The sequence below is a fragment of the Lissotriton vulgaris genome, chromosome 3_1, assembly GCF_964263255.1.
Source record: "Lissotriton vulgaris chromosome 3_1, aLisVul1.2, whole genome shotgun sequence".
In the NCBI taxonomy this organism is placed as follows: domain Eukaryota; kingdom Metazoa; phylum Chordata; class Amphibia; order Caudata; family Salamandridae; genus Lissotriton; species Lissotriton vulgaris.
In genome coordinates this window covers 552,408,079-552,435,106 of record NC_141689.1, presented here as the reverse complement: position 1 = coordinate 552,435,106, position 27,028 = coordinate 552,408,079, and the positions used below count along the sequence as shown (strand labels likewise).

The following is a 27,028-nucleotide window of genomic DNA, read 5'->3' as shown; positions in this document are numbered from 1 at the left end:
GATTGTAATGATCACAGATACAGGCTGTTAGTTTTACATTTGCAGTATCACTGGTATGTCGGAAGCCTTACTACGATCAGATAACTTGTTGATACTGAATAATATTATGTGTAGCATATTCTATTATGTGTGTGAGTCTACATCTTCATAGTGGCATTACACACAAGAACCAGCCGCCATATTGTAATGTTGGAAACTAGGGCGTCTTTGCTATTTTACTGTAAGGGAAATCCGAGATGGTAGTCTTGTTGTATTTTTAATAGTTGAGTACATATTACCAAGTCCAACAGAAAATGTTAGGAGCAACATTATTTCTTGTAGCATGTTCAGAGCGTATCCGAGTGAGAAGTTACGAGGGGAAAGCGTCCAACATAATATAATATGGGAAACCTTAAAAGGGAATCTGTGCTAACTTACTGTTAGGGAAATCCTAGATGGTAGTCTCTTTAAGGTTTTTAATAATCAGGCACATATGACCAAGTCCAAATGATAAATGATGGAAGGGACATCATTTTTAAATACCTGGAAATGAGTTGAATTACAGTAATGTTTTAGTGTTCTGTGTTCAAAAAGATCTTATTATGAAGAAATTCCCTTTATCCAATTGTGTAGCTGTCCATCATATGCGATTAGAATGCCTCTGTATGAAATCTTCACTATCACAATCTGATGAGGCACCAGAAATACATTCCTGCTGCGATTTGAATAATGCTGGTTAAAGGGAAGATATAGCAGCATAATTCAAAAGTTGTCATGGGTGTACCCTAATATATCCATTTGTATAAAAATTGCCTGGTAGATTAGTATGCAACTTAAAATCACTTATTTAAAACAATAGTTGATAAGGTTTTCCCAAAACAATTTCATTTAACAATCCCTTCTTGTCAAATATCTTCATGAATGTTGTTTTAAACTCCGATCAGGATCTTTCTTTAGCTCGTCATAACACCAAATTATGGAATTCTTTGTCTTTGTTGAGTTCCAGGCTTACGGTGTCATATCGAAGTGTCAGTTAACTCATGTTTCTGAAATTTCAATTCCAGGCTTACCCTCGAGGGTGTTGTTTGAGTTTTTCTTGCCCTCAAAAGATCAATATACGTTGGTGTGGTTGTTGTTCAGCAAAATCTTCCACTAGAGGTAATGTTTGATCTGTCTTGTGGATATTGTGGTACAGTTCTTGTATCCTTTTGCTTCAACTGTCTGATGTTGCACATAATGTAATTTTTATTACACGCACAGGTTATGTTATAGACCACATAGGTGCTTTCACAGTTGATACAATTCCTTAATTCTGTGTCAGAAGCCATTAATTGTAAATTCTTTGGTTTTGGTTTGACTCACTTTATATATGGAGTCGTTTTTGCATGTAAAAAATCCTTTTGATTTGCTTAAGAAATTTCCCATGTCTTTTTCGTTCTTTTGGTAAAAAGATGGACATAGTTTTTCCCTCAGAGTGGGTGCTCTTCTGAAGCTAAATTGTGGGAAGAATTGAATGTCCTTTTGTATGGTTGGATTGCTGGTTAATAATGTCCATGTCTTTTTAGACTTTTCGAATATGTTGGTGACCATTACTATACTGAGTGATGAACCACACTTCAGGTGTGTCTTGGTGAGTCTTGACTCTTGTTAAAGTAGATCTTGATCTACTAATTCTGTCTCTCTGTTTTTTCAAGAGCTGGTATCCTCTTTATCTTATTCTCTAGATGATTTCAGGGAGTCTGGTTTGGTAATCCTCATATTTACTGCAGTGTGTCTTCTGGCACGTCTCTATTCACCCTTTGGAATATTAGAGTTGGTAGATTGCTGGTGGCAACTGGTGGCGTGAAGAATAGCTTTTACCACAGTCAATTTTCTATGGAATTTAATTTGTAATGTTTTGTTTTTAGTGTACAATGCTAGGTACAAAAATGTATTTCTTATTTGGAAATTGTGTGTCACTGTTATTCCATATTGGTTTGGAGATAGGTTGTTGATGAACTGTTTAAATGAAGTTGATGATTCGTCCCATTTTAGTAATATATTGTTTATACATCTCCCCCAGAACACTATGTTTTTGTTGAGATCTTCACATTTTAAATTTCATACCCAGTATTTTTCCACCCCTCCAATGAGAAGGCAGGCATATAGTAGAGCATATCAGGCTCCCATGTCAGTCCCTAAGTGCTGCAAATAGATATCACCATTGAAAATAAAGAAGTTATTCTTCAGGCAAATTCTAGCATTTCCATGATCATCATACTCCTTTCCAGGAAATGTACTGATCTCGTAGCTAAAGACTTCCGTACAGCTTCTAGACCATCTAGGTGTTTAATAGACGTTTATAAGCTGACTACGTCTATGGTAGCAAATGAGTAGCCAGATTGCCAGTCAATGTTCTCCAACTTTTTGAGAATATCTTTGGTGTCTCAAATATAGGTAGCAAGATCCTTCATGAATATTTAGAGTTTGCCATTTATGAAATCACCCAAACTGGGAAAATGTATCAATTCCTCACCACTGATAAACAAGCTCTATGTGAGTGCTCTCTTCTTGCCCGCCTGGAATACTGTAAGGCCATCCATTTGGGCCACCAGACCACTCAGCTCAATAAGCTGCTGAGCATCCATAACATGTCAGCATGGATGGCTTGTTGCGGCCACAAATATGACCATAATTTGTTTGCATGCTATGACGTTCACTGGTTCCCAGCTCAGCGCCAGATCCCAATTAAGGGTCCACCAGGGTTTTCGTAAAGAACTGAAGACCTGGCTGTTTGACCAATAATTATGTAATCAGGACATGGTCTAGGCTGCTGGAGCCTCTGCAAGCGCCATAAGACCTAGCGGTGATTTGTGCACTATACAAGAGTCTCTGACTTGACGTGTCATGTGCATAAACCTTTACACCTCAAAGGTCCTCAGCTGATCTCAGATCTGATTTCATTATGCACACCGCCAGTTCTGCTTCCCTTCACAGCAATCTGTTACATCAAGGAGGAAATCTTTGGAAAAATCTTGGGTGCCAAACTCTGAAATGTCCCACTCCACTCCTCTGGACACTTGCCAGATCTCTACGTTTAGGGTTTTGAAGAACAAGCTTATAGCCCACCCGTTTGCTTAACTTTCTCCCAGCTTACTGCCCTCTATGTGATCTATTTTAGTTTTTTTGACTGTTGTAGCACCATGTTGCCCCTGGGTGACTTTAAGGTGGCCCGTGTGCTCTACTAATAAATAAATATTAGGCAAAATCTTCACAGCCAATAACAGATAAAGCTGGTGACACCTTGAACTTCTGGAGCAATATGAAGGGACATTTTCTAAATCCAGAACGAATGGATTTCTTCTCAAAGTGAAAGTAGCAGAAGAAAAGGCTCCTCTCTTTTTAGCTGGCAGTGACTGGAGTCATGACCACTACAAAGAGGAGCAGTTTTTGTACATAGTACATTGCTGTCATGTTGTCCGTGTGGACTTAGACAACTTTGCCTATGAGGAGAGTTTGAAAAACTTTGGGTGCTAGAAACACTGCTAGATGTTCTAGGTAGTTGATGTGGAGACTTTTGTGACTGTCGCTCCACAGACCCTGGATTGTTAAATGTTGAAGATGGTCACCCCAACTATTCCGGGATGCCTCTGCTGTTAGCACGATCTGTGGAATAGGGTCAATGGATGGCCCCCCTTTTGATACATTTTGTGGGTTCCATCCGCTGCAGACAGCGTCTGCCAACACTAGATCGGTTAATTGGCACTGTGACTGATTCCACTGATGTGCTAAACACTCTTGTTGGGACACATGTGAAGTCCGGCATGGGGTACAATTGCGAAGCAAGACGCCATCATTCCCAGCAGTTGCATGAATACTCTGGCTGGTAATGTTTGCTTGGGTTGATACTGTAGCATCATAGACTTAATGTTGTGAATTCTGGTTACATTGGGAGAGGCTATAGCTTTGAGTGTCGATAGTGGCACCTAGATCAGACTGAATCTGTGAAGGATGCAGGTGAGATTTCTGTGCATTGATCTTGAAGCCCAATTGATGAAGTAGGTCTATTATGGTCTGAGTGTGTAGTCAACAGTTCTGGTAAGAGCTGGCTTTGATGAGCCAGTCATCTAGTTAGGGGAAGACGTGAATATGCGGTCTTCTGAGGAGAGCTGCGACTACTGCTAGACATTTGGTAAATACCCTGGGAGAAGTGGTCACTCCGAATGGAAGTACTATGAGCTGGTAATGTTTGCCTGCGATCACAAATCTGAAGAATTTTCGATGAGCAGGATGAATTGGAATGTGAAAATATGCATCTTTTAAGTCTAGAGTAGACAAAAAATCTACCTGCTGTAAAAGTGGAAGTACTTGTTGAAGGGGTACCATGTGAAAGTGCTCCGAAATTATGTATTGGTTTAGCTTTCTGAGATCCAGAATAGGTCTTAAGAAGCCGTCCTTTTTGGGGATCAGAAAGAAGAGAGATTAACTCCCAGAACCTTACTATTGTAGTGGAGCAGGTTCTATGGCTCCTTTTAGTAAGAGAAATTGCACTTCTTGTTCGATCAATGGCAATTTGGCGAGGATTTGAGAGAGGGAGGTGGAATGTTTGGAGGATTGGTGATAAGCTAGGCAATAACCATGTTGGATAAATCCGATTACCCACTTGTCGGTTGTTATAGATTGCCAAATGGAGAGAAATTTATGAAATCTTCCTCCAACAGGTGTGAAATGGTTGGAGGAAAGTCTGGGGAAGTCACCGCTTATTAGGGGAGTTACGTGGTGTGGTGCCTTTACCCCTGCCTTTGGAGTTGTTTACTCTATATCCTTCTCTAAAAAAACCTCTTGAGGAAGAAGACTGGTTGTTACCTTTGTAAGAGGACGTATTACGGTCCAAGGGTGTGGTTTTGGACCCTGCTCGGTAAAAGCAGAGGCGAAAGGAGCCTCTGTTTGAAGGAGACTAGAGCACTCCCATGGATTTTGCTACTTCAGTGTCCTTTTTCATTTTCTCAAGCGCCTAATCGACCTCAGGACCAAAGAGATGTTTTTTGTCAAAGGGTGTATTTAAAATGAATTGTTGTACTTTGAGTTTAAACCCGGAAATCCTTAACCAAGCATGCCTTCCGAGTAAGACGCTAGGGTTGACTTCTCTAGCTGCAGTGCGAGCGGCATCTAGAGCACATCTTATTGGAAATTTGGAAATTAGCTTTCCTTCATGTACTAAATCTTGCGCTTTTGCTTTATGTTCATCTGAAAGATATTGGAGCAATTGCTCCATTTCATCCCAGTTCGCACTGTCATATCTGGCTAAAAGGCCCTGCATGTTTGCAATGCACCAGTGATTGGCAGCTTGAGCCGGTATGCGTTTGCCAGAAGTGACTATTAGATTAGCTTGGATTCTTTATCCGGGGGAGCAGCGTCCTCAGAGGTTTGGGAATTAGCTTGCTTGCGAACATTGGACACTAAATGTGAGTCTAGTGGTAACTGACCCTGAATAAATACCGAATCTGTTGGGGAGGGTTTATATTTTTTATCGACTCTAGGAGTCAAAATGAGTGCACGCACAGTATCTTCATCAATGTCATCATGGTGTCTCATCATGCCTTTAAGCATAATGAGTGTTTGGGTCGACCTGTGAGTGGATCCTAGTGTCTCAAACAAAAAATTCTCTTCTAAGGATTCTTTGTGTAGTACCACCCCGTGGTATTCTGCGGCCCTGATAGGATGCATTGTCATCAGGTGGAGATGGCTTGGCAGGGTAAAGGTCTGGATCATTGTCTAATGGAGGGTCAATTGTGTAATCCTTCCATGGATCTACTGGTAAATGCATGTCCACTTCATCAATATCGTCCCGTCATGCTGAGACAGTGCAGAATCCTGAGTTGTAATGTGCAAAGGATTTAAAGTCGTAGAGGAGGGTGGAAGTGGAGGGGATGTTGGTGGTGGATGAAAAGGACAGGTACCAACATTCTTCTTCTTTAAAGGGATCTTGTAATGACTGCCGTCATACGGTAGCTTGTGTTTATAAGTCAGCTTGGTATGAATATGTCCTGTTTCTGGAATAATATAAAGTCTCTTTTGTTTGGGATCTAATTTTAGAGGAACAATGCCTAAATGTGGATCCAAAGGGACATCTTTTGGTTTTGGTACCAATGTTTTCAGTGCCGAGATGGGTTGGCCGTTGGGTGCGTAGGATTTTGGCTGCCAAGTTTGTTCCTTTTTCGGCGTGGTGGATTTCGGCTCCAAGTCGGATTTGGACTTAAACCGGAGGGCTTCAGTTCCTAAGAGGTTATGGGTCGACTCGATCCCAAGCTGGAAGGTTTGACTGGTTGTTTCGGAGCTAAGTCGGAAGGCGGGGCATTGGAAACATCGTCTCGCTGCCAACCTTAGCCAGATACCAGAGGTGGTGCCGAAGCCTTAGGTTTTTTGGGAGTGGGTTGATGAAAAAAAGGGGTCTTCGGTATTCACGTCACCCTGTCCCTGCGGAACTTCTTCGTCGTTGAGGTCTATCTTGAACTATAAATCTGACATTGAAAAGGCCACTTTCTCCTCTGCCGCTGATACACCAATTTCTTCTTGCCCGAAGTCTTCAACAAAGTCTTCTTCTCGACATCAAGTTCAATGATCCAAAGGATTTTCTCCGACTGAAACAATTTGCTAGTGTCGCAGTCTTTCTTCTTTGTGCTCCAGAGACAAGCATAAGTTACACACCTGATGTGAGTCCGTGGACGGATACTTTGCACCAAATGTCATTACTCTGTATTAAGATGATTGGATAAAGCCTGAAAAGGTCATTGTGTATCTTCCACATGGAGAAACGAAGAGCACTAAATAGGTTGAATGGTCTTGCCTTGGTAAACACTCAGTTTCACACTTAGCTGCAGAGATCCTACACTTACTGTTTCAGAATTAACCCAAACATCTTATACAGAATAGACCTACTTCTACTCTTCATAAGAAACAAAAATGAAACACCTGATCATGCTAATCGAATTCTTGAAAAGAAAACAAAGATTGATACTCTCGATATAGTACACCCAGCATTGAGAATGGTCAGCTTCAGCAAATTGCATGCTCACATTGCAAAAGGTCAAAACAAAAAGTTACTTACCATCGGTAAAGCTCTTTCTAGTGGATTCCCCAACTAAAAGCAGATTTCTCACCTTCGAATACTCCCAAGGTGCCATACTGGATCCGAAAACATTTTCAGCAATGCCCCAGAGAGCTGCTAAGTGGCGCCATGTAGCTCTGCATTGGCTTTGTACATTGCTGAAGGGACGGAGTAGAGATACTTATAAGGGCCACCCCTGCCTGCTGAAGTGAATTTCTTGCTCAACTCTCTCTGCGCATAGAGACACAGCTTGTGAAACAATTGTTGGCATCAGTGTGCTAATTCCCAACTTTGTACCTTGTTAGATGGTAAAAGAGGCCACTCTACATAACGGGAAGCTGGGAGGTAAGTGAGAGACTTGTTCTTCTGTAACAGCAGATTACTCACCTTAGAATATATACCCAAACAGGAGCTCCATAAAGAACAAGCATTGAAAATGCAATAGGTCTCGCCTTTGATTAAGTTAAAGCCATTTGCTTTGCTAATGGTATTGTATAGCAAAGCAAATGGCTTTAACTTCATGAAATGCAAGACCTATTGCATTTTTAATGCTTGTTTCATTTAGTAGTTTTATAAAGCGCCGAGTGTCACCCTTCGGGTGCTTTGAGTGCTTGGCTCAATGTGTCTGTTTCGAGCAGACTCTGAGGCTCGCTAACGTGAATATTTGAGAGTGTTAGGTTTGTGGACCAGTGCCCACAGGCTACCGTAAAGTATTCCTTCCCACAATGCACCTTGGCTGTGGACCTGCTAGCTCCCAGCCAGCCCTCAGTGCACTGACAGTCCCACACAGGTGTCCGGCCTGGGGCGTCAAGGGCATAATGAGCACCTTGGCTGCTCCAGGGTGACGGTCCAGCTATTAATTGGCTATTTCCGAACTCCCTGGAGGCTCCTCGGGGGTGTTTTCAGCTCTAGGAGCACACTGCAGGTCTGGGCGCCCATCTCTACACTGGCCCAGCTATTGTCTATTTCCTACCTCCCTCGAGCTGAAAACCTCTCCCAGGGCGCCTCGCCTGCCACAGTGCAGCTCTAGGCATCCATCTTTCTGTGGGCGGCACGATATAGAAACCACTAACCAGCATCTTCTGAGGCAGGTCGAGATCGAGCGGTCAGTGACAGGCCAGACTAGCGCCCTGAAGAGCAGGATCTGGCATACAAGGGCTGGCCCTGAACTGCTCAACCAAGACTCCTCTGTTTTCAATGACAATTGTTGGCGTGATTAACAATTAACACTTTCGAGAGATCGATAGTAGTTTAAACGGAACCGCGGTAAGATCTAGCTCTGTCTAGCACGCATGGAAGTAGGTAATTATACAGCAAGGAAACAAAAAACCACGGGGTAAACCAGGGAAAATGTGTAACGTGTTGTGCAAATAAAAACAGCGTATAGGCACATTCTAGCATAAATAATATCTAGCAATTTTGGTATTTTAACACACATCGATAGCACGGAACAAAACGGTTTCCAACGCTCAAAATAATACGTAGGTTTGTTTGCCAAGAAAAAAAACATTGCATGCATTTAAATCAGGCAAAAGTAAGAAACGAAAACTGGCTGAATTGATTGTCCCTTTACCTTCGTTACAGTCTTCAATTTGTTTCTTTATACAATGAAGGTCGGATCTCCAGGGAGCCTTCACATATTATCCTCTATATCTCTCTATGACATTGCATGACAAGTGGTGAGGGCACAGGCTCTGCCCGGGGACACTCTACGTGCCTCTCCTACCCCCAAGCGCGCAGCCGTGACTCGGCGCACTCTCACCCACCTTCCCAGAGAGCGCCTTACCTCACCTCCGCGCACAGACGCCTCCCGGCACGAAGCGAGCGCTGCTCACAAAAGGGTCCAGGGGAGTGAAGCGGAGCCTCAGCGCCTGCTATGGAGCACAGGAGCCCCCTCCCTCCCGCAGACTCTGTGCTCCTCTTCAGGCTCGGGACCCCGCCTGCAGGAGGAGGTTTGGCGCGGACAGCTCGGGAGCCGGGCCCTGTCTCCCCCCTCGCCCTCTCCAGTGGTGCTGCCCACGGTGACTTCCCAGGTGCCGGCTCCGCAGGCTACAGTGGTTCGCTGGCTGCTGGCTTCCAGAACAAGCTTCCTATTTGCCTGGCGACGCCCCCTTGCCTCCGGTGACATAGGCAGCACTGGGCCAATCCTAGCGGGGCTCCTCCGGACACGGTGGCCTGCTTGACGGTTGCCATGACAATATACAAGGAAATTTTGTCAGGGTGCCGTAAAGCAGGTCACCCAGTCCTCGGGAGGCGGGATCGAAAGTGGACAAATCAACAAAACACATGTAAGTTCCAATGGCAGGCCTCCATTTCGCGAGGCCTGCCAATGGAAAAAGGGGGCGTGGTTTCACGCAGTACTGAAATCCCCCTGTTCACAATAGGTCTTTGCCTGCAGCAGCGCATGCGCTGCAACGCAGGCTTCAACCAAAAAAGGGTAGTGGAGTCGACCCAGACCAAAGGGTCTTGCAAGACCCAGCAGGTAAAATGTCCTTCCAGGCAAACCTGGTTGTCAGAGAAGTAGTGCTTCATGAAAGTGTGCACCGATGCCTTTGTCACAGCTTGGGAGATATCACCCAATGCAATGGTAGCAGCATTGGCCCTAGCTGAATGGTCTCTCAGACCTTCCGGAAGCTGCTTTGTTACATCTTTCTTTCATTTTTATTCAACCATCTTTTCATTTGTCCCCATGACATCTGTGGCTATGATGTAATGTGGCATGCACTGTGTTTGTGTTCATTGAACATTCCACATTCTGCATCTTTGGACTTGTACTGGTATTCCTGATCAGTTGGCCAGTTGCATCTGGAACAGTTATGGAAGGACTGTTATTGCTGTGCTGGAATAAATCTACATAAAACTTTGATGAATCTGCAACCTTATTGGCCCTAGCTGAATGGTCTCTCAGACCTTCCGGAAGCTGCTTCTTGTCCAGTGTATAGCAAATCTTAATGCAGAGGACTATCCACCTCACATGGCCACTTTTCCACACCTCAATCCCCTTCTCCGTCCCCGTGAACACCACAAAATGTTTATCATCCATCTGGTGGTTCTTGGTATGATTAATGTTAAAGTTGAAAGCCCTTGTGGACTCCAGCCGATTGAACCTCTCATCCTCTTTCAAGGGGTCAGGAGGAGCAAAGAGGGTGATGGGTTGGCCAACGTGAAAGGGAGCCAGAACTTTAGGCAAGCAGGAAACAGATTCCTCATCACCAGTTTGTTGGGGAAAACGTGGTGTCAGACAGTTGCCTCAACAGTGCCTGGAGTTTACTCATGTGACAAGCTGATGTGATCTTTATGAGAAAGAGTATTTACATTCACCAGACGCAATAATCAGCTGTGCATTGGCTCGAAGGGCATACATGTGAGCAACATAAAGACCAACCAAAGGTCCCACTGTGGCATCACAATCAGTATGGGAGAAAATATGGGTGTCAAACCTTTAACAGGTGATTTATCCAAGGATGCTTGGTCCGGCAAACAAAAAAAGGTGGAAGGGCCGACAAATTACCGTTAATAGGGCCTACTGCAAGGCCTTGCTTGGCCCAAAAATGAGCTGGAGAACATCTGGCAGTTTGGCTTGTAAAGGGTCTGTCTCAGGAATTCCGCACCAGGACACAAATTTATTCCGGTGCCCAGCAAAAATCGACTTCATTAGAAGGCTGATGAGCAGTGAGGATGGCAGATCAAATGCAGTAAGCTGAATCTCCACGCATAGAGATGTAGATTACGCAGGTTCAGGTGAAGTCTGCTGCGCAGCTCTTGAAATTGGAGCTTGATTGAATGGTAGATGCTCATGCCCACAAGTTCCAGGTACCACACTCTCCTTTCCAACTCCGGAGCCACTAGGATGACTAGGGGAATGAAAGGCAGGAGTGGGAAGGCTTACAGAAGTCCGGTGTTACATTTCAGCTGGAATGCATCTTCTAGCAAGTCCCTTAGTGGAAACATCAACATGCATGACCTTTGACACTACGTAATCTCAATAGTAGGGATGAGATCGATCCATGGTTCTTCTCACTGTTGGAAGATGCTCTGCACCACCTTGGGATGAAGACGCCATTCATACTTTGACAGATAGAGCTGACCAAGCTCTCCCAATCTGGAATTCAATGATCCCAACAGGTAGTTTGTGATCAGGGAAATGTCCTAGTGGTCCAACCAGTTCCAAAGATGCAAAACCTCCTGGCATAAGACCCAGGAACTCACTCCAGCCTGCTTGCTGCAGTAGCAATTGGCAGTAGAAGTGTCAGTTAAGACTGGAAACTTGAAATGCTCCTGGCCAACACTGAACTGCAGCCAACGACTGTGGAACTGCTGATGTGCATATAAAAAACATGCCTCCTGCAGGTCCAAGGACACCATCCCTAGTTCCAGAGCAGACAAGATCTGTGCCAAAATGAGCATTTTCAATTTATCCTTCTGCAGGTAGGTCTTCAAAGTTTGGCGCTCCAATGCAGGCTGGAAACCTCTGTCCTTTTCCAGCACGAGTAAGTAGCAAGAGTAACAACCTTCTTCTCTTTTCAAATAAGGGACTCGCTCCATAGCACCTTTATAGAGCAACATTCGCACAAGAATGAAGAAGAGCTCATTTGAAAGAAAATCAGATGTGATGGGAAAATATGGCAGTGCAATCAACAAGGAACAAGCATAATCATGCAGAACAATCTGCATGACCCATCTACAAACAGAATAATTCTGCCCCCCCAGCCCCCCCCCCCATCATGGGTATGTCTGCTAAGACCAAACTAAAACAGTTTAGAAGAAGTCATGACAGGTGAAGGGAACCTGGAGACTGGTGCCCCTGATGGCCTGCACAACATCCTCCAGACCTCATTCCTGGCCTTAAAAGGATTGAGAAGACTGGTGCAGTCTGTTGGGCAGCCCCCCTAGAGTATCCCATACATTTTCAAGATGGATGAAGGAACTGATAGGTGGGAGTCAACAGTTCCATAGAGCGCGAGGTAGCTCTGCTGACAGAATCGACATTGTCACAAAAGAGGCGTGAGCCATCAAAGGGCATATACATGAGAATAATTTGCATGTCCCTAGAAAATTCTGTGGAATGCATCCACATGTGGCGGCAGAGCACAATGATGGTGCCAACCACCATCCCCAAACAGCTGTTAGTCTTTAGGCAAGAACTAATCATGTATTTAGCTGCACCCTATCCATCGTGGTATGCTTGAGCCAGAGAGGACATTGACAAGATCTCGCTGGCTAAGACCAAAGGGCATGTGTATAGCAGCTCTGCAAACTGTTTTCCAAAAGCCTCAATCCACATGGATTCCCTAACAAGAGAAGTTAGAGGAAAATAATTGAGGTTAATCTTACAGGTAGATGCCTGCATTACTGGGCTCTATAAAGTAGGATGCTTAGTGAAAAAATCCGAGTCACCCTGGTGCCGGTCTGGAACACCTGGCCACCTTCTCATTGGCCGGCAGACAGGAACATGTTTTGATCAAGTGCCCATCAAAGTATCTGTGAGTGCCTTGTTGAAAGGGAGCAAAGACTCAGATGTGGCAGACGTTGGCTGTAGAATTTCAGAGAGAACTTTTGTTTTGGTCTCAAAAGGCAATTGTAAATCTAGGACCTCAGCTGGCTGTCAGTCCAACCCAGTATCAGGGAAGGCATCTAGCCCACTGGAGTCTAATAAAGCTATATAAAAACTGTCACCATTATAATGAGAGTGGAAGATCTCCAACCTCAACCCCATCATCATAATCTTCCTCTTGTGGAGTACCTCCTTTAGAATCGGAGTCAAAAAGATAATGAAGTCTCTGTTGGCGCGGTCAACCTAAAGGAGAGCTCCGTGACAAATCAGGATGAATAATGACTGGAAGAGCTTTTGTGATCTCATTCATGACATTAGTCGAGATAGAGCCGAAGTAAGACATCGAGATTAGAATTGGATCTTCCAGCGCCAATGGCACCAGCATCAGTGAGTTGCGACCCAGCTCAGGTCCAGGTACCAGAGTAGGTATCCGTACGGATTCGGTACTGGACCCCGGTACATGTTCCAAGGGGTCAGTTGACACTGGGCAAGTCCCACCATCTGTACCAGACTGAAGGCCACTGCAGATCTTTGGGGCCAAAAGGCGTACCCAGAGGGGGAGGAAAAACCTTGAAGATTTGCAGCGTGCCTTCTTCAAAGGTCTCAATTTTCTGTGGTGTCATTGATGGCGAGGGAAAACTCACGCTAAACTGGATCAGCTGGGGAATTTGCTCTGTTCTCAGGAAAACTGAAGGAGGCAGACTAGCATTGTGATTCCCTCGCACATGCTAGGCTGGGGTTGCTTTTTATGTTTTCTATCCAACTTGGACTTAGTGGAGGACTTCAACCGGGAGGTAGACCTGTCAAGAGAACGGCCTCAGAACTGTGAACTAGCCTGAGCCTGTGACCTGTAGAGGGACTTACACAAAGGTTTTGACTTCTGATGTTCAGCGACAGTTTCGCTTCCCTTTCTGGATTGCCTTAAGGTGCATTTGTGGCACAACTTTGAGTCATGCCTCAAGCCCAGATGCACCTCATGTGTATCTGTGATTAACATCTGTTTTCTGCATTCACAGCATGGCTTGAAACTTGTCATTTGAGAAGGTGACATCGTCCCCTAGCACTTTGGTTTTTCAAATGTGAGGAATCGAAGTAAGCTGCTGATTGTGGATGCAGAGCTGGTGTCTGCACACAGGTAGGGGGCACATATATGCACCTTCTCTCCATCTGCGTCAGTGTGGAAACGCATTGCATCAATAAGATGCCGGCAGGGCCACTGCTGAGAAAGTTTCCACATTCAGTCTTGTGCATAGGAAGTATTCTAAGGTAATGAATATATGGTTAGAAGTACCCATCAAAAGTAAACTTTTTTTCTTTTTAGTGGTATTTGACACAATATATAATTTGGGAACACTTATTAAGTCATGTTTTTACCCACAGTACCAATAAAGCAGTATATTAACACAACAGGTATAGTACTATGAAAAATGGTATCACATATAAATATGCCTATGCCACAATCAGAGGATTAAATATATAATATATGTAAATCTTATATTGAGCAATTCATAACTGAGCTAGCGCAGGTATATAATCGATGCTAATTAACTAACATGAGAGAGCTTTCAAAGTAGTGAGTGCAAAGGATAACTAGAATTAAGCAGGAATGTGCGCAAAGGCCACCCTACAGCCTTAGGCCTCGGAGCCTGGAGTAGAGGTTTTTCCAAACAATTTAACTGTTCACTACAGTAAGTCAACTTTTTGAGCCAGCTGCTATGAATCTGAGCAGACTCCGCAACCCCTCCTGTGAATTTCCAAATATTAGCTGAAGTATTTTTAACCAGTCCAAGGAAGGTAATTTTTGGATCCACAGTAATTGATCCTAGCACCACCTCCTAAAATTTATTTATTTAGCAGCATGGTCATGCAACACGTAACAACCTATCTTTCACTGCACCACACTGCCTAAGTCCAGGATCTTTAACTAACTAACATTGTGACAAACTTAGCGAGGTAATATACAGTCACTGCTACTGAATAATAAGGTCCAAGTCTGAGAGAAACAATATTTCCAATCATCTTTGCATATGTGGTTCTGTAGTTTAGTACACTATTTACCAAGAGAGGCCAATACTGGAGTAGCATTATATATCATTCAGAGACTGTACGTTTAGTATAAGGGAAGGATAATATTAATGTCAAGGATTTAAATTTCTGTGGTTCATAGAAGAATGTAGGAAATTCACATTTGCATACCGCACACGGTATATAATATATAAAAACATCGAAAGGGGTGTGGTTGGGGTTAGTTGTTATGGCATGAATTTAAATCAAATGTCCTTCTTTAAAGATCCTACCAAGTACAGTGAGATCAAGCATGTGCAACTGTAAAATGGTTGGTTTCTCTTGTGTCAGAGCCAGGTTGGGATGACTAACAAAAAGGAAATTATGGGGAATATATGTTGTATACCTTGGCTCTTAGATGAAGTTTCTTCCATGCCTTAATCGAGCAAATGACTGTTGCTTATTCTAATCTTCAATCTGATCTAGGGGATTTATACATCGCATGGCTACCAGAAGGCTTCTTAGCTCTTACACCAATCAGCAAAACCTTGGACCAGACCACTTAAGGAATCTGAGTGAGCAACTAATTAAGGAACTGGCAGGTCTTCAAGAATTTTCTGAAGATGGGTTCTGAGTCTATTTGGAGCCGTATGAGCAGCAAAGAGTTTCACACTTTTGGGCCACGTACTTAAATGAAAGACTTCTCCATCTTGCTCTGCGGATTTTAAGTACTGTTGCAAGAAGTGCATCCGCCGATCTCAGGGACCCTCGAGGGTTGTGAAGTTCAATGAGAGCAGGTAGTTGTTGGGGTCCTTTGCTAGAGAAGACCCAATGAGCGATGCAGAGAACTTTCAATGTCAACAGCTGCTCAATGGGGTGCCAATGATGGTTAGCCCGTATTACTGACTGGTGCCTTGGAATATTGAAAAGGAGGTGGCTGCTGCATTTTGAATGACTAGTAACCTTTTCATATAGAGAGTCCCTGTAATACAACCAGGAGATTATCAGGGCCTGTATAATGATCTATCAGGAAAGGAAGGGCAAAAGATCTAACACTTTCCTCAGCAATCTTAGTATTTCAAAAAATTTACTGACAGTTTGTTGACCTGTGATTCCATAGTGAGTGAGTTATCCAGCTAGATTCTCAGGTTTTTACAAGATTTTTGGGGCTAGGTGTATTCTCTAGGCACTCCAGCCAGGAGAATAACACCTAATTGGCCAAATTGTTACCTAAGAGCATAAGCTCAGTCTTGTCATAGCTAAGCTTGAGGAGAAGCAGGTCATCCAGTCAGCCACCTCCTTTAACAAGGGTCAAGCTGTTGACAGTTGAAACCATTTTCCAGAGAGAAAGAAACAACTAATTGGGTGTCGTCTGCGTACAAAACTATAGTCAACCCAATGGTTTGTACGATCTCTGCTATGGGGCGCATGTAAAGATTGAAGTTGAGCCCAACAGTACTCCACATTTCAGAGGGGAAGTGTCTGAGTAACACATTTGGTCTATCACTTGGAAAGTTCTAACATCATGAAAAGACGTCAACCATTTAAGAGCGCAGTCACTTATTACAACATCTTTAATCCTCTGAACGAGTGTTTCATGGTCCACTGTATCAAATGCACCACTGCGGTCCAAAATGATGACTGTTGCAGAGCCTTTTTGGTCTACGAGTTGCCCAAGTTCTTCTACCATGGCCATAAGTGCTGATCACTTATATGCTGAGGTCTAAACCCTGTTTGGGTTGGGTGATTGACTTTATTGGATTCCAGGAAAAGGGAGAGAAGTTGGAGGATTACGTTTGGGGTATGTACTGTGATTCGGAATATAGCAGCATTAATAGATTGGGGGGATGCATTGCCCTTTTTGAATGCCACGTGAGACGGGTGGTGGGCGGGTGGTTAAAGTACCAATAAAAATTTAACAGTCCAGATTTTTTTTTTATATAAAACTAGAGAAATGTTTAGAAATAAGTACAGCAATTTTGGTACGATTATCATCTGCATCAAAGCTAGTCGACCTGCCAAGAAAATGGAGGTGTAATCCAGGAATTTACTTGCTCTTCCATTCGCGCAACAGTGAAGCCATCATTTTCCATGATGGTAGTTTGTGCATAATGGCTAATCCACATACCTTTATTGGTTCTCTGCACCATTTTATTGGATAATCGAATGGGCGGTCTGGTGTATTCTGAGTGAGGGGAAGTGTTCAGGGGTTTATTTCAGTTAATAGCGAGACCAGACAGGAAACCAAATCTAATGATCTCAGGTACCAGTGGTGATAAATTATTGCTCCAAACCCTAGCCGAATAGCACCGTAACATCCACATCACATAAAGTGATGAAAAAACACCATACCCTTTGTAACCATGACCTCTATCTGAATAATGCTGTCTGAGCTTAAAAGCTAATGGTTCAATTGCTACAGAATAAACAAAGGGAGACAGTGCAAATGTGTGTTTGATGCATCTAGAAGTTACAATTGGATTGGACAAATAGCCATTCACCAAATCCATGCAGTGGGGACAGAGTAAAGCCAGCCAAACACCAAATCATAGCCCAGTACTGTATGCTGTTACCCATGCAACTGGCATGGTCAGGATTCAGGCCCACAGATCTAATAAAATTGTGATTCTCACCTTATTCCAAAGCCAGCTGCAGTCTGTTCCTCACTGCAGTACCCACCAGAAGTCAAGGATGTCCATGGCACACTAGGTGGTACTACCACAAATCCTGAAATTTGGTGGCGCTCCACCCAGATGCAGCACCACCCGGGATTCGTCGGCAGCAAAGATAAGTGAATGTCCTGGCGGCCATGGCTACTTCATGGATGACTCCTGCTACAGTAACGCTCTAGCTCAGAGTGCACCTGCCCACGAGACCCAAGTACCTTCAAGGCCAGCCTAAAACTCACCAGAGCTGTTCCTCTGTGACCATCCAGGTGCCCGGCACCAGGAGCAGGCAAAGGGTGCGGGAATCTTCAGTGCAGGAAGTGGGCATCTCTTAGCTGCAAGCCCCGGCATGAATACATCACGTGTCCCTGTAGATACCCCGGCAGCCCATCTGCACTACGAGTTTGACCTCATCTAGCCATCTAGGAGTTTGTAATCCTGCGTTCGGGACAGCATAGTCTGGACACCTTACACCACAGATGTTGATAGGCATTTACAGGTAAGACCGTAATATTTATGTACAACCATAGGTGCCTTAGTGTCAAGGAATAATAAGGGGCAACATTTATTCATGAGTTACAAATTCTTACCTCAGTACATCTCACCAGTTTGTCATTTGCTTCAAAGTCTGATTCCGGATGGATTTTATCACTAAGAATTCCTGCTAGAGATTGTCCATCAATAGGGCTGATGACACTGTGGAAAAACAATGCAAAAAATAGTTAGTAGAGAGAAAAACAAAGAAGTAAAAGATATCAGACTTTTTATTTTCCTAAGCACATAGATTGTGAAGTAAAGCACCTAAAGTTCGACTCCATTTTATGTATGTATCTAGGTAAAGGAGGTCGCCATCTTCTCCATATTAAAAAATGGAAGTCACAATCTTTCCTAATTTATGCATAATCATCGTCATGTTTGCCGTTTAACGCATACGTCGTCTGGCCTCATCTTAGAACTGTGAAAGGGTCAAATCATTCGACTAATGACACAGATATAACACCGCTGCAAGAGTCTGGGACAGAAATCTACTCTTCAACTTGTCGAGGTCAAATAAGAACCAATACAGTCATATAGCCAAAATAGTATAGTCTGAATATGCTCATAAGTAAATGCCTGGAACACACACATTGATGCAATGACAACACAGAGGACACTCTGGTACAAGTCCGGATTCCTAGGGTGGGAAAATGCAACAATGGAAAAGAAGATCCCTAGGCAACAGTTGGTCTAAACAATATTAAGACCTAATCTAACACATATATGATATAAAAGACTCAGTGTACACAAAAATCCATTCAAACTTAATTTTATTATGTTGATATAAACTCATTCAATCTGATCGTAAAAGATATATAAATAGTTCCACATATGTAAGGTACTGAACCGTTTTACAACGTTATCACAACATACACATCTACAAAGAAGTATAAAAAACAAACGTGCATATTGACTCCACATAAAGAAAGATAAATGGTTTTCATATAATACTAAATTAAGTCAGAGTATGACACATCCAAACTATCAAATGAACCATAATTTCATCCAGCGGCTCCACTCACCGAAGCTTGACTCACAGGGGTATTCCCCATTCTGTGGGTTTTCTACTTCTTGGATTCCAATTTTTAATAGTCTGTGCATTATGGCGGCACCTATTGTGATAGCGGTTAATTACATAGAAGTAGTTACTCAGCATCTGAAAGATCGAGGTGTCACCCATAAGGGAAGGGGGGCAGTTTCTTCTGTAATAGCTGCACATGCGACGTATGCCTTTGAGACGTTTTACTCATGGGTGGAGTTCGAGCCATTCGATGTTTCCTCAGGGCACTTTGTGCCTATACAGCGGTAGATCTGCCAGATCACAATAGGGCTTAACAAGGTTCGGAAATCCCCTTAACCTACCGGGAACACGAGAACTGGTTGGCTGGTCAATTGCTACAGAAGCATAGAAATGTTTGTTTGGAGTCCCTGAGCAATGAAGGAGCTACTTGGCCAATTTTGGCTGTCCATACTCCCGTTTCCCGCCCCAACAACTTAACAGCAGATTAAATGGTAGGGGTGTTAAATTACGCAGTTGCTTTGTATGGGAGCCTCGTGTAGGAGACTTGTACAATTTGTAGTACATTGAGCTCCAGACAAGTTGTCGCAGCAGGACCTGACAAACCTATTAGTCCACAGATTATCAACGAAACGCGATGAAATGGCTTCTGGATTGCTCGTAAGACCATTCAATTAGAAGCAGTGTATCCATACCCTACCCCAAAAGACAAATATAGAAAACAGACTATGTGTCTTTTTCTTAGAATGGTGCCAGTCGTAGAGGAGTGCAACAACTGGGGAAGCAGCTTTGTGATAATTTACACTAGTACGCATGGTGGAGGAGTGTGGCTAAATGGTCAGAGCGGCAGACCCTGATGCAGAGTTCTGGCCCGGGACCAGGGTTCAATCCCCGCCTCGGCGGGTCTTGGGCTCAATTTCCTCAGACCTGACAATTCTCACCTCGGTGCCTACTCTAATCATGGGCCTCACGCTGCAACTCTGGGCAATAGCTTGCTTAACCTCCACACCGGCCCCAACAGCGCTAGGATGCCTGGCTTCACCCTGGGGGTGCCCAGGAGTGGACACATCACAGGGAAAGCCAGGAAGGGTTCCACAGTGGTATGAGTAATAGCGCCAGGAAACCGCTTGGTGGCAGTGCGCTCTACAAATACCTTGACATGGTAGCCTTCATTGGCAGTTTTTCCCTGATATTCTTAGAAAGGTACAGAATGAGCACAGAACTGCACCAGTTCTGGACTTAGGAATTAAAGTTAATGGGGACATTTCCTATAGTGTCCTCTATCATCCTAAGCTCTATTAGGACAGAGGCTTCATTTCCGTCTTACGTCAGAGAGTCAAAGCAGTTTAAGAACGTGAACGGGAACTACCGAAAATAATCGTGGAAATGTATACCACTGTAGGTAGGATACCTTGGGTACCCTATCTGTTAAGCCACACTTAAAACCTAAAAGTGACAGTGAAGGTCCTGTTAAAGAGAAATCTGCAACTGAAGAGAAGAATGAACTGAAAATAAGAACACTGAATCAATCACCTGCTTCTCGGGAGTCCGGCAGGGGTGGTTATAACTGAACAGACCACAAACAATTTAAAAATCCTCTACCACACATCTAAACCTTCTCCGGCAGGCCAGAAATGCCTACAACAGGAACATCCTCAACTCAAAAAAAGAATTCTTCAGAACTGAATTAGGGAAGGCCAAGAAAAGACAAAGAAAAGAGGAAGACTGAATCACCTGCTTCTCGGGAGTCCGGCAGGGGTGGTTATAACTGAACAAACCACAAAACAATTTAAAAATCCTCTACCACACATCTAAACCTTCTCCGCCAGGCCAGAAATGCCTACAACAGGAACATCCTCAACTCAAAAAAAGAATTCTTCAGATCTGAATTAGGGAAGGCAAAGAACAGACCCTGCAAGCTCTTCAAACTAGTCAAACACAAATCTAATAAATTGACCAAAACATCAAAAGAAACGCCTAAGTCCCTAATATCCTCCGAGGAATTCTCTTCCTTCGCTGACAAAATCATAGCCTTGGGAAACTAACTCAGTACCGCCACATACTCTCAACTCCTTCCAGACCTGCCTGCTCCTGCCGCAACGCCCTCACAGATTTCACATAAAAATCAAGCTCACTGGACCGAATTCAAAGTCTATGATGAAGACTCATCTCTAAATTCCTATAAACCTTAAACCCGAACAACCATTTTAATGACCCGCTCCCCTTCAACTGCCTAGCCGCCGTTGCCTAATTTATTATTCCCAGCTGGACTGCAATAATTAACGCCTCTCTCTGGCAGGGATCGATGCCTGACTCTTTGAAAGCCGGCAAAGTCCTCCCCATTTTGAAAAAGCAGACGCTAGATCCTGCTTCCCCTGACAACTTCCTCATACTTTAACAGAGCACATTGTTTACTGGGGTCGATTTATCAATGATGTTTTTATGATCTGGGCGGGAGGAGATGATTTACTTAGTGATCTTATGAATTATCTAAACCAAAATGAGTATAATCTCACCTTCACCTTTGAATCTAGCACTAAAAGCATTTCTTTTCTGGATGTCACGCTATTTATATCTGAGAACAGAATTGAATCAAAACTATATAGAAAGAGTACATCCTGCAACTCAATTCTCCATGCGAGTAGTGCACATCCGGCTTCACAAATTGGAGCTATTCCGTATGGAGAAATGACTAGATTGCGACGCAATTGCAGTACTGAGAATGATTTTGTGAGAGAGATAGATATCCTAAAAAGCAGGTTCCTGATGAGAGGCTATGACAACAAAACACTAGAAAAAGCACATAATAAAATCCAGAAAGTTTCCAGAAAAACCACGCTCAGAAGGAAACAGAAAGATTCTAACAAAGAGGCTAATAACAAATTGGCCCTAATAACCCAATACAGTGCTAACAGCACCCAGATCTATAATGCCATTAGAAAACATTGGCATTTACTCCAACTAGATAAAGATCTAGAAACATATGTTGGCAAAAAACCTCGTGTTATATATAAAAAAGGCAAAACTCTTAAGAGCTTACTTAGTCCTTCCATCATAAAGAACCCGGGTCACAACAATTATATGATTGATGGTATTAAAAAATGGATGCCTATCAAACCGTGTGGTTCGTTTAGATGCACTCTATGCAACATGTGCCAGTTTGCATTGGACAAGAAAAAGACCTTTTCCTACCAAACAAGTACACCACATAAATCATTTCATTAACTGTAATTCCAAGCTGGTGGTATACTGTATTATTTGTTATTGTGGATTGATTTACGTGGGAAGCACGATTCGCCCACTAAAAGAACGACTACAGGAACATGTTAGAGCCATTCACAATAATAATGCCAAATATCCCCTAGCAGCTCATTACAACAAAGAACATTCAGGTCTAGAAGTACTTGGTATCCATTTCCATGGAATAGACATGATCAAACCTGATCCAAGAGGGGGAGACAACACATTGGCTCTACGTAAGCTTGAATCCAAATGGTTGATTAAGCTCCGTGCAGTTGATCAGGGACTGAATACTGATAGAGAACCACATGTGTTTCTCAAAGAATAATGGCATTATGTGTGTCGCTTGAGACTTATCCATCATCTTATAATGATACTGTGACCATATACAACCTGTCCATTTTGAATCACTATATCATTAATTTGACATTGTGTTTATTTTTCATCTTCTGTATACCTATGTCAATTGATGAATTTTAGTGGGTTGTTGTATACTATAGAACAATTACCGATGCAGTTCACTGTTTACTAATTACTTTGAGTTACTATGAAATGTTGATAGGATTGCCTAAATGAATATATTGTATAAAATTGCTCAGGATAAACAAAAATTCTTTTTGTTTATTGATAATGTCAGATTATACTGTTGAGAATCACCTCAACTACCTCATATTCCTAAATATTTATGGAGTATTCGCTCTGACTGATGGTTGCTGCTATATTTAGCAATACTGTTTGTGCACTGGAGTCCCGGAATTTGCCCGTTCTTCAGACACCTATTACAAGATGTCTGCCATTATTGAACGCTATATGTGTACTAATGATGACATGAATACCAGTCCATAATGCGGGGCACATTCATAGTAAAACGGACTTTATTCGGAATTATGCAAACGCCTAAGTGGTTAGAATATTTCTGTGCCAACCATCGGGTTTTTCCCGAAAATGGAGGGTAATGTAGTGTTTCTTTCTTGTTTCTACTTTCATAATTTATATTTATTTATTTATTTTCGAAATTTTTATAGCGCAACAAATACCCTAGAGTGTCTCGGCGCTTGTGGAGCTACTAGAAAACAACCATTAGCTTACTGGTTGAACAGCCATGTTTTTAGGAGCCTGCGAAAGCTCATCAGGTTCGGGGCAGTTTTAATAGCCAGTGGCAAGAGATTCCAAAGTTTTGGAGTGGCCACCAGAAAACGTTTGTCTCCCCAGGTGGCAGTTCTTGCACGCGGTACAGGGAGGAGACAGATGTTAGCCGATCTTAGTTGCCTCTTGGGGGTGTACAGCTGAAAGGCTTCTATGAGGAACCTGGGTCCAACGCCATGTACTGCCTTATAGGCAATGCAGAGGGCCTTAAATTTGATACGGTTCTCGACTCTCAGCCAGTGGAGATGGCGAATGGCAGGAGTGGTGGGCTTGCGACGAGGAATGTTAAGAAGGATCCTTGCAGCCGCATTCTGAATAGACTGCAACTTCATTAGGACACGCTTCTGTGTGTTTAAAAAGAGAGCGTTCCCATAGTCTATTTTTGAGAAGACTAAGGTGGAGACCAGGGTCTTCCCAGCTGAGGTAGGGAAGTAAGGCAATAGTTTCTTAATTTTTTTCAAAATGAAGAATGCTGAGGAGACAACCTTGTTTGTGTGGATGTCAAAGGACAGTTTACTGTCAAAAATCACTCCCAAATTTCTGGTCTTTTCTACTGGGACAGGTGAAGGGCCCAGCTTTTCAGGCCACCAGATAGAAGACCATTCAGGAGACAGCCTGCCGAAGGTCATAATCTCGGTCTTGTCCGAGTTAAGCCTCAAACAGTTCGAGGCCATCCAAGTGCTGACCTCGAGCATGGTTCTCTGGAAGTTGGCTGCCACAGTAGGGCCATCTCTGTGGATTGCTAGAACCAGCTGGGTATCGTCTGCGTAGGATGTGAGCCGTACCCCATGGGCCTTTATTACCCTCGCTAAGTCCGCTACGTAGATGTTAAATAGCATAGGACTTAGCGAGGAGCCCTGTGGGACTCCACAAGGGAGTGCAGAGATAGGGGAGTAGAAATCTCCCAGCCTCACGGTCTGGGTACGGTTTTTCAGGAAAGATGAAATAAGGTCCCTGGCCATACCATCTATCCCCAGGGCTGTTGACCCCGATAATAGACTGGGACGGCCTTTATAAATTTATTATTATGTTTTATGGGACTAAAATCTTTTATCCATAAGAATATGGTCACTAAGGTTCATATTACGGTCTGGTTAACCCTTACAAGATGGCCGCCATGATTGTTACGAGGGTTTTCAGAAGGGATCCTGTTCACTGCACGATTTACACTTGGCTTTCCTGTATAAGCCACGCCCCCGTTTCCTCTTAAAAACTGGCGCGAGACAATGCCATAGGTAGCTGACAGCAGTGGAGGTGTCGGGGTGACACTGCGCTAAACGAGGTAAGAGCTAGGACGAATTGACGAATCTTCTGATATTTTGAAGCAACCAAATGGTTATCTAGGGCGAACTGACGAATCGTTTGATATTTTAAGCAACCTACTATTTGACTAAGTTGCTTCCTTGCACTATTTTGAATGGTCCGAATTCCCTAGCGTTCACACGTGGACATTTCAAAGTTTTCCCCCATAATGGGAATTCGCCCTTTTTAACGACCCGCTTTAGTTATAACTTGAACCACGAGGGTTTGTTTGCTCTTGCCCTTTGGGCATATGTACTGTTTTATGGACTGCAATCCCTACGCACTAGAGTCTGTCTTTCCTTGCTTGCGGGGTTGGTACATTGCTCCATTTATATCTGAAGACACTCTGACTAGTTTGTGTTTGTGATTGCTATTTGCCTATGACAATGTACAGACCTTCCCACCATTTACATCTAGAACAAACCTTGCGCTTTATTCTTCTTTTACCATTTAGTGACTTATCATGGTCATCGCTCAAACTTAAGAAAAGACGATTCCACCTCCACGCAGCAAGATCTGTGAATTTATTAAGTGAGTTGACATATGTAGTGACTTTTTGCCCCTTGTTACCTTGCTTTGTGCTATTAGTTAGATTTTACCTTCCGTTTGTCAGGTATAGGATCTATTGCATCTACTGATTGTACCATTCTGAGTGTAGAGATGTAGTTTTATTCTTGACTTTGAACCACTGCACAAATGTGAAACATATGGCCTTGGTTTTCCATTAGGACACTCGTACTTGGATACCTTTTAGGCGAATAATTATGTCTTAGTTTTAAATATTCACAGCCTGTTGAGTATCTAATATGCATAAGAATTTTCCTTATTATGGCATTTTACAACTTCTTGGCCTTACTCGTAGGTCCATCTTCTTTTACTCTGAACAATTACTTCGGATATCGCTCCATGCTCCTCATGAATATATACTAGTGAACAAGATTATAAGGATTGTGTCCCCCTGATATATCTTTTTCGGTATGTCTCTAATTATTACTATGTTATCTTACAATAGAGGTCTTATTTTATTCCTCACTTCATTCAAAATTGGTGTTTTTCATAATTCTTTAGGACTCATATTACCGGTGTGACCTTAGAAATCGGTTTCTTCTGCATTAGACAACAAGATTCGTGGTGTTCAATATCAGTGCACTACTTCTGTCTTCTTGGGTATGTTTGTTTATATTTTTATTTAACAAATTGTGAGGCATAATCTAACACTATAGGGACAGGATGCCCCAATCCTATGTGCCATTAGATCCGGTACCTTGAAGAATCCTTTATAACATGATCATGTCATTTAGCAATTATATTCTCAAATTCGTGCCTAAACATGTGGGTTCATTGATGATACCATTTCCATACTATGGATATATGTTGCTCACTGGCCTAATGTTATGAGTGAAATAAGAGGTTATACAAAATAATTATGAACATCATCCATTTCTGCTATAGTATTACAATAAGGAGAACTATATGTTTGGATATTCACATGCTTACTGGTTCCTTTTTCTTGTTCTTGTGGTTTCTCTATAAGGTGTGATACACCTTCAGACAATACATGTATTTGTTAGACTTCTTTGTATGTATTCTTCCATGATGTTGTATATGTATAGTGAATATTGTGTAAATACTGATTTTAGCTTTTTTATACTTCCAGCCTTGAAAAATCTCCACGAGACGAAACACGTGTCGGCAGGACAAGCTGGAAATATTTTTAATGTTTATGAAATAAAGATTTGAAGTCTAACGCTTGGTCTGGATCCGTACTTTGGAAGTCCAATTCCTATCAATGAACTTTAATCTTGAATCTGGTGATTGATGACAATAATCATTTGGATCATTACATATTTTGTGAGAGTGCTTAACAACGCCTGTTTTCTCTTTGGAAAACATTTTTTGCTAATTCAACACTCCTGGTGGTGGGTGTTTGACAGGACAACAGAGCACCTCACATAAAGAATTGTTTATAATTGACATTACACGTATACGTGCTTAGAGAATTGTATTGCTTATATGTGCGGACGTTTTCTCATCTTGAGAAACACTACCACCACAATCCCATATTGCAACTTCAGACCCATCTCCAACATTCCTCTCCTAGTGCTGGGGAAGTGTGTGCAACAGCAGCTAAGTCAACACATCAACAACTTCCACCTACTCCATGACTTCCAATCCAGATTTAGACCTGGGCACAGCACGGAAACCACCATGCTCCACATCGTTGATGATGCCCTCCAAGCCCTTGACCAAGGCAAAACATGTCTCCTAATCTTCCTAGATCTATCCTCGGCCTTCGACATGGTCAACCATGAAAAACTACTCGAACGCCTCAAACTCAGGATGGGATTGGAAGGTCCTGTTCTAGGATGGTTAAGGTCCTTCCTCCATAACCGATCACAGAGATTCCTAATCAACGGCAAATTATCTGCTCCCTCCCTGGTCACGGTTGGAGTCCCCCAAGGATCAAGCCTGTCCCACACCCTCTTTAACCTTTA

The 27,028-nt window shown here is 43.0% G+C and overlaps 1 protein-coding gene across 5 annotated transcripts in view; it reads right to left on the bottom strand.

The window, feature by feature from the left end:
• ZFYVE16 (zinc finger FYVE-type containing 16) overlaps positions 1-27,028 on the bottom strand; it is a 743,498-nt gene that overhangs the window by 77,090 nt on the left and 639,380 nt on the right. For all 5 annotated transcript variants that reach the window (XM_086960830.1, XM_086960829.1, XM_086960828.1 and 2 more), the window contains one exon: positions 17,881-17,986. In XM_086960830.1, coding sequence (XP_086816956.1) covers positions 17,881-17,986 — 106 coding nt within the window. The remainder of the gene's footprint in view (positions 1-17,880; positions 17,987-27,028) is intronic.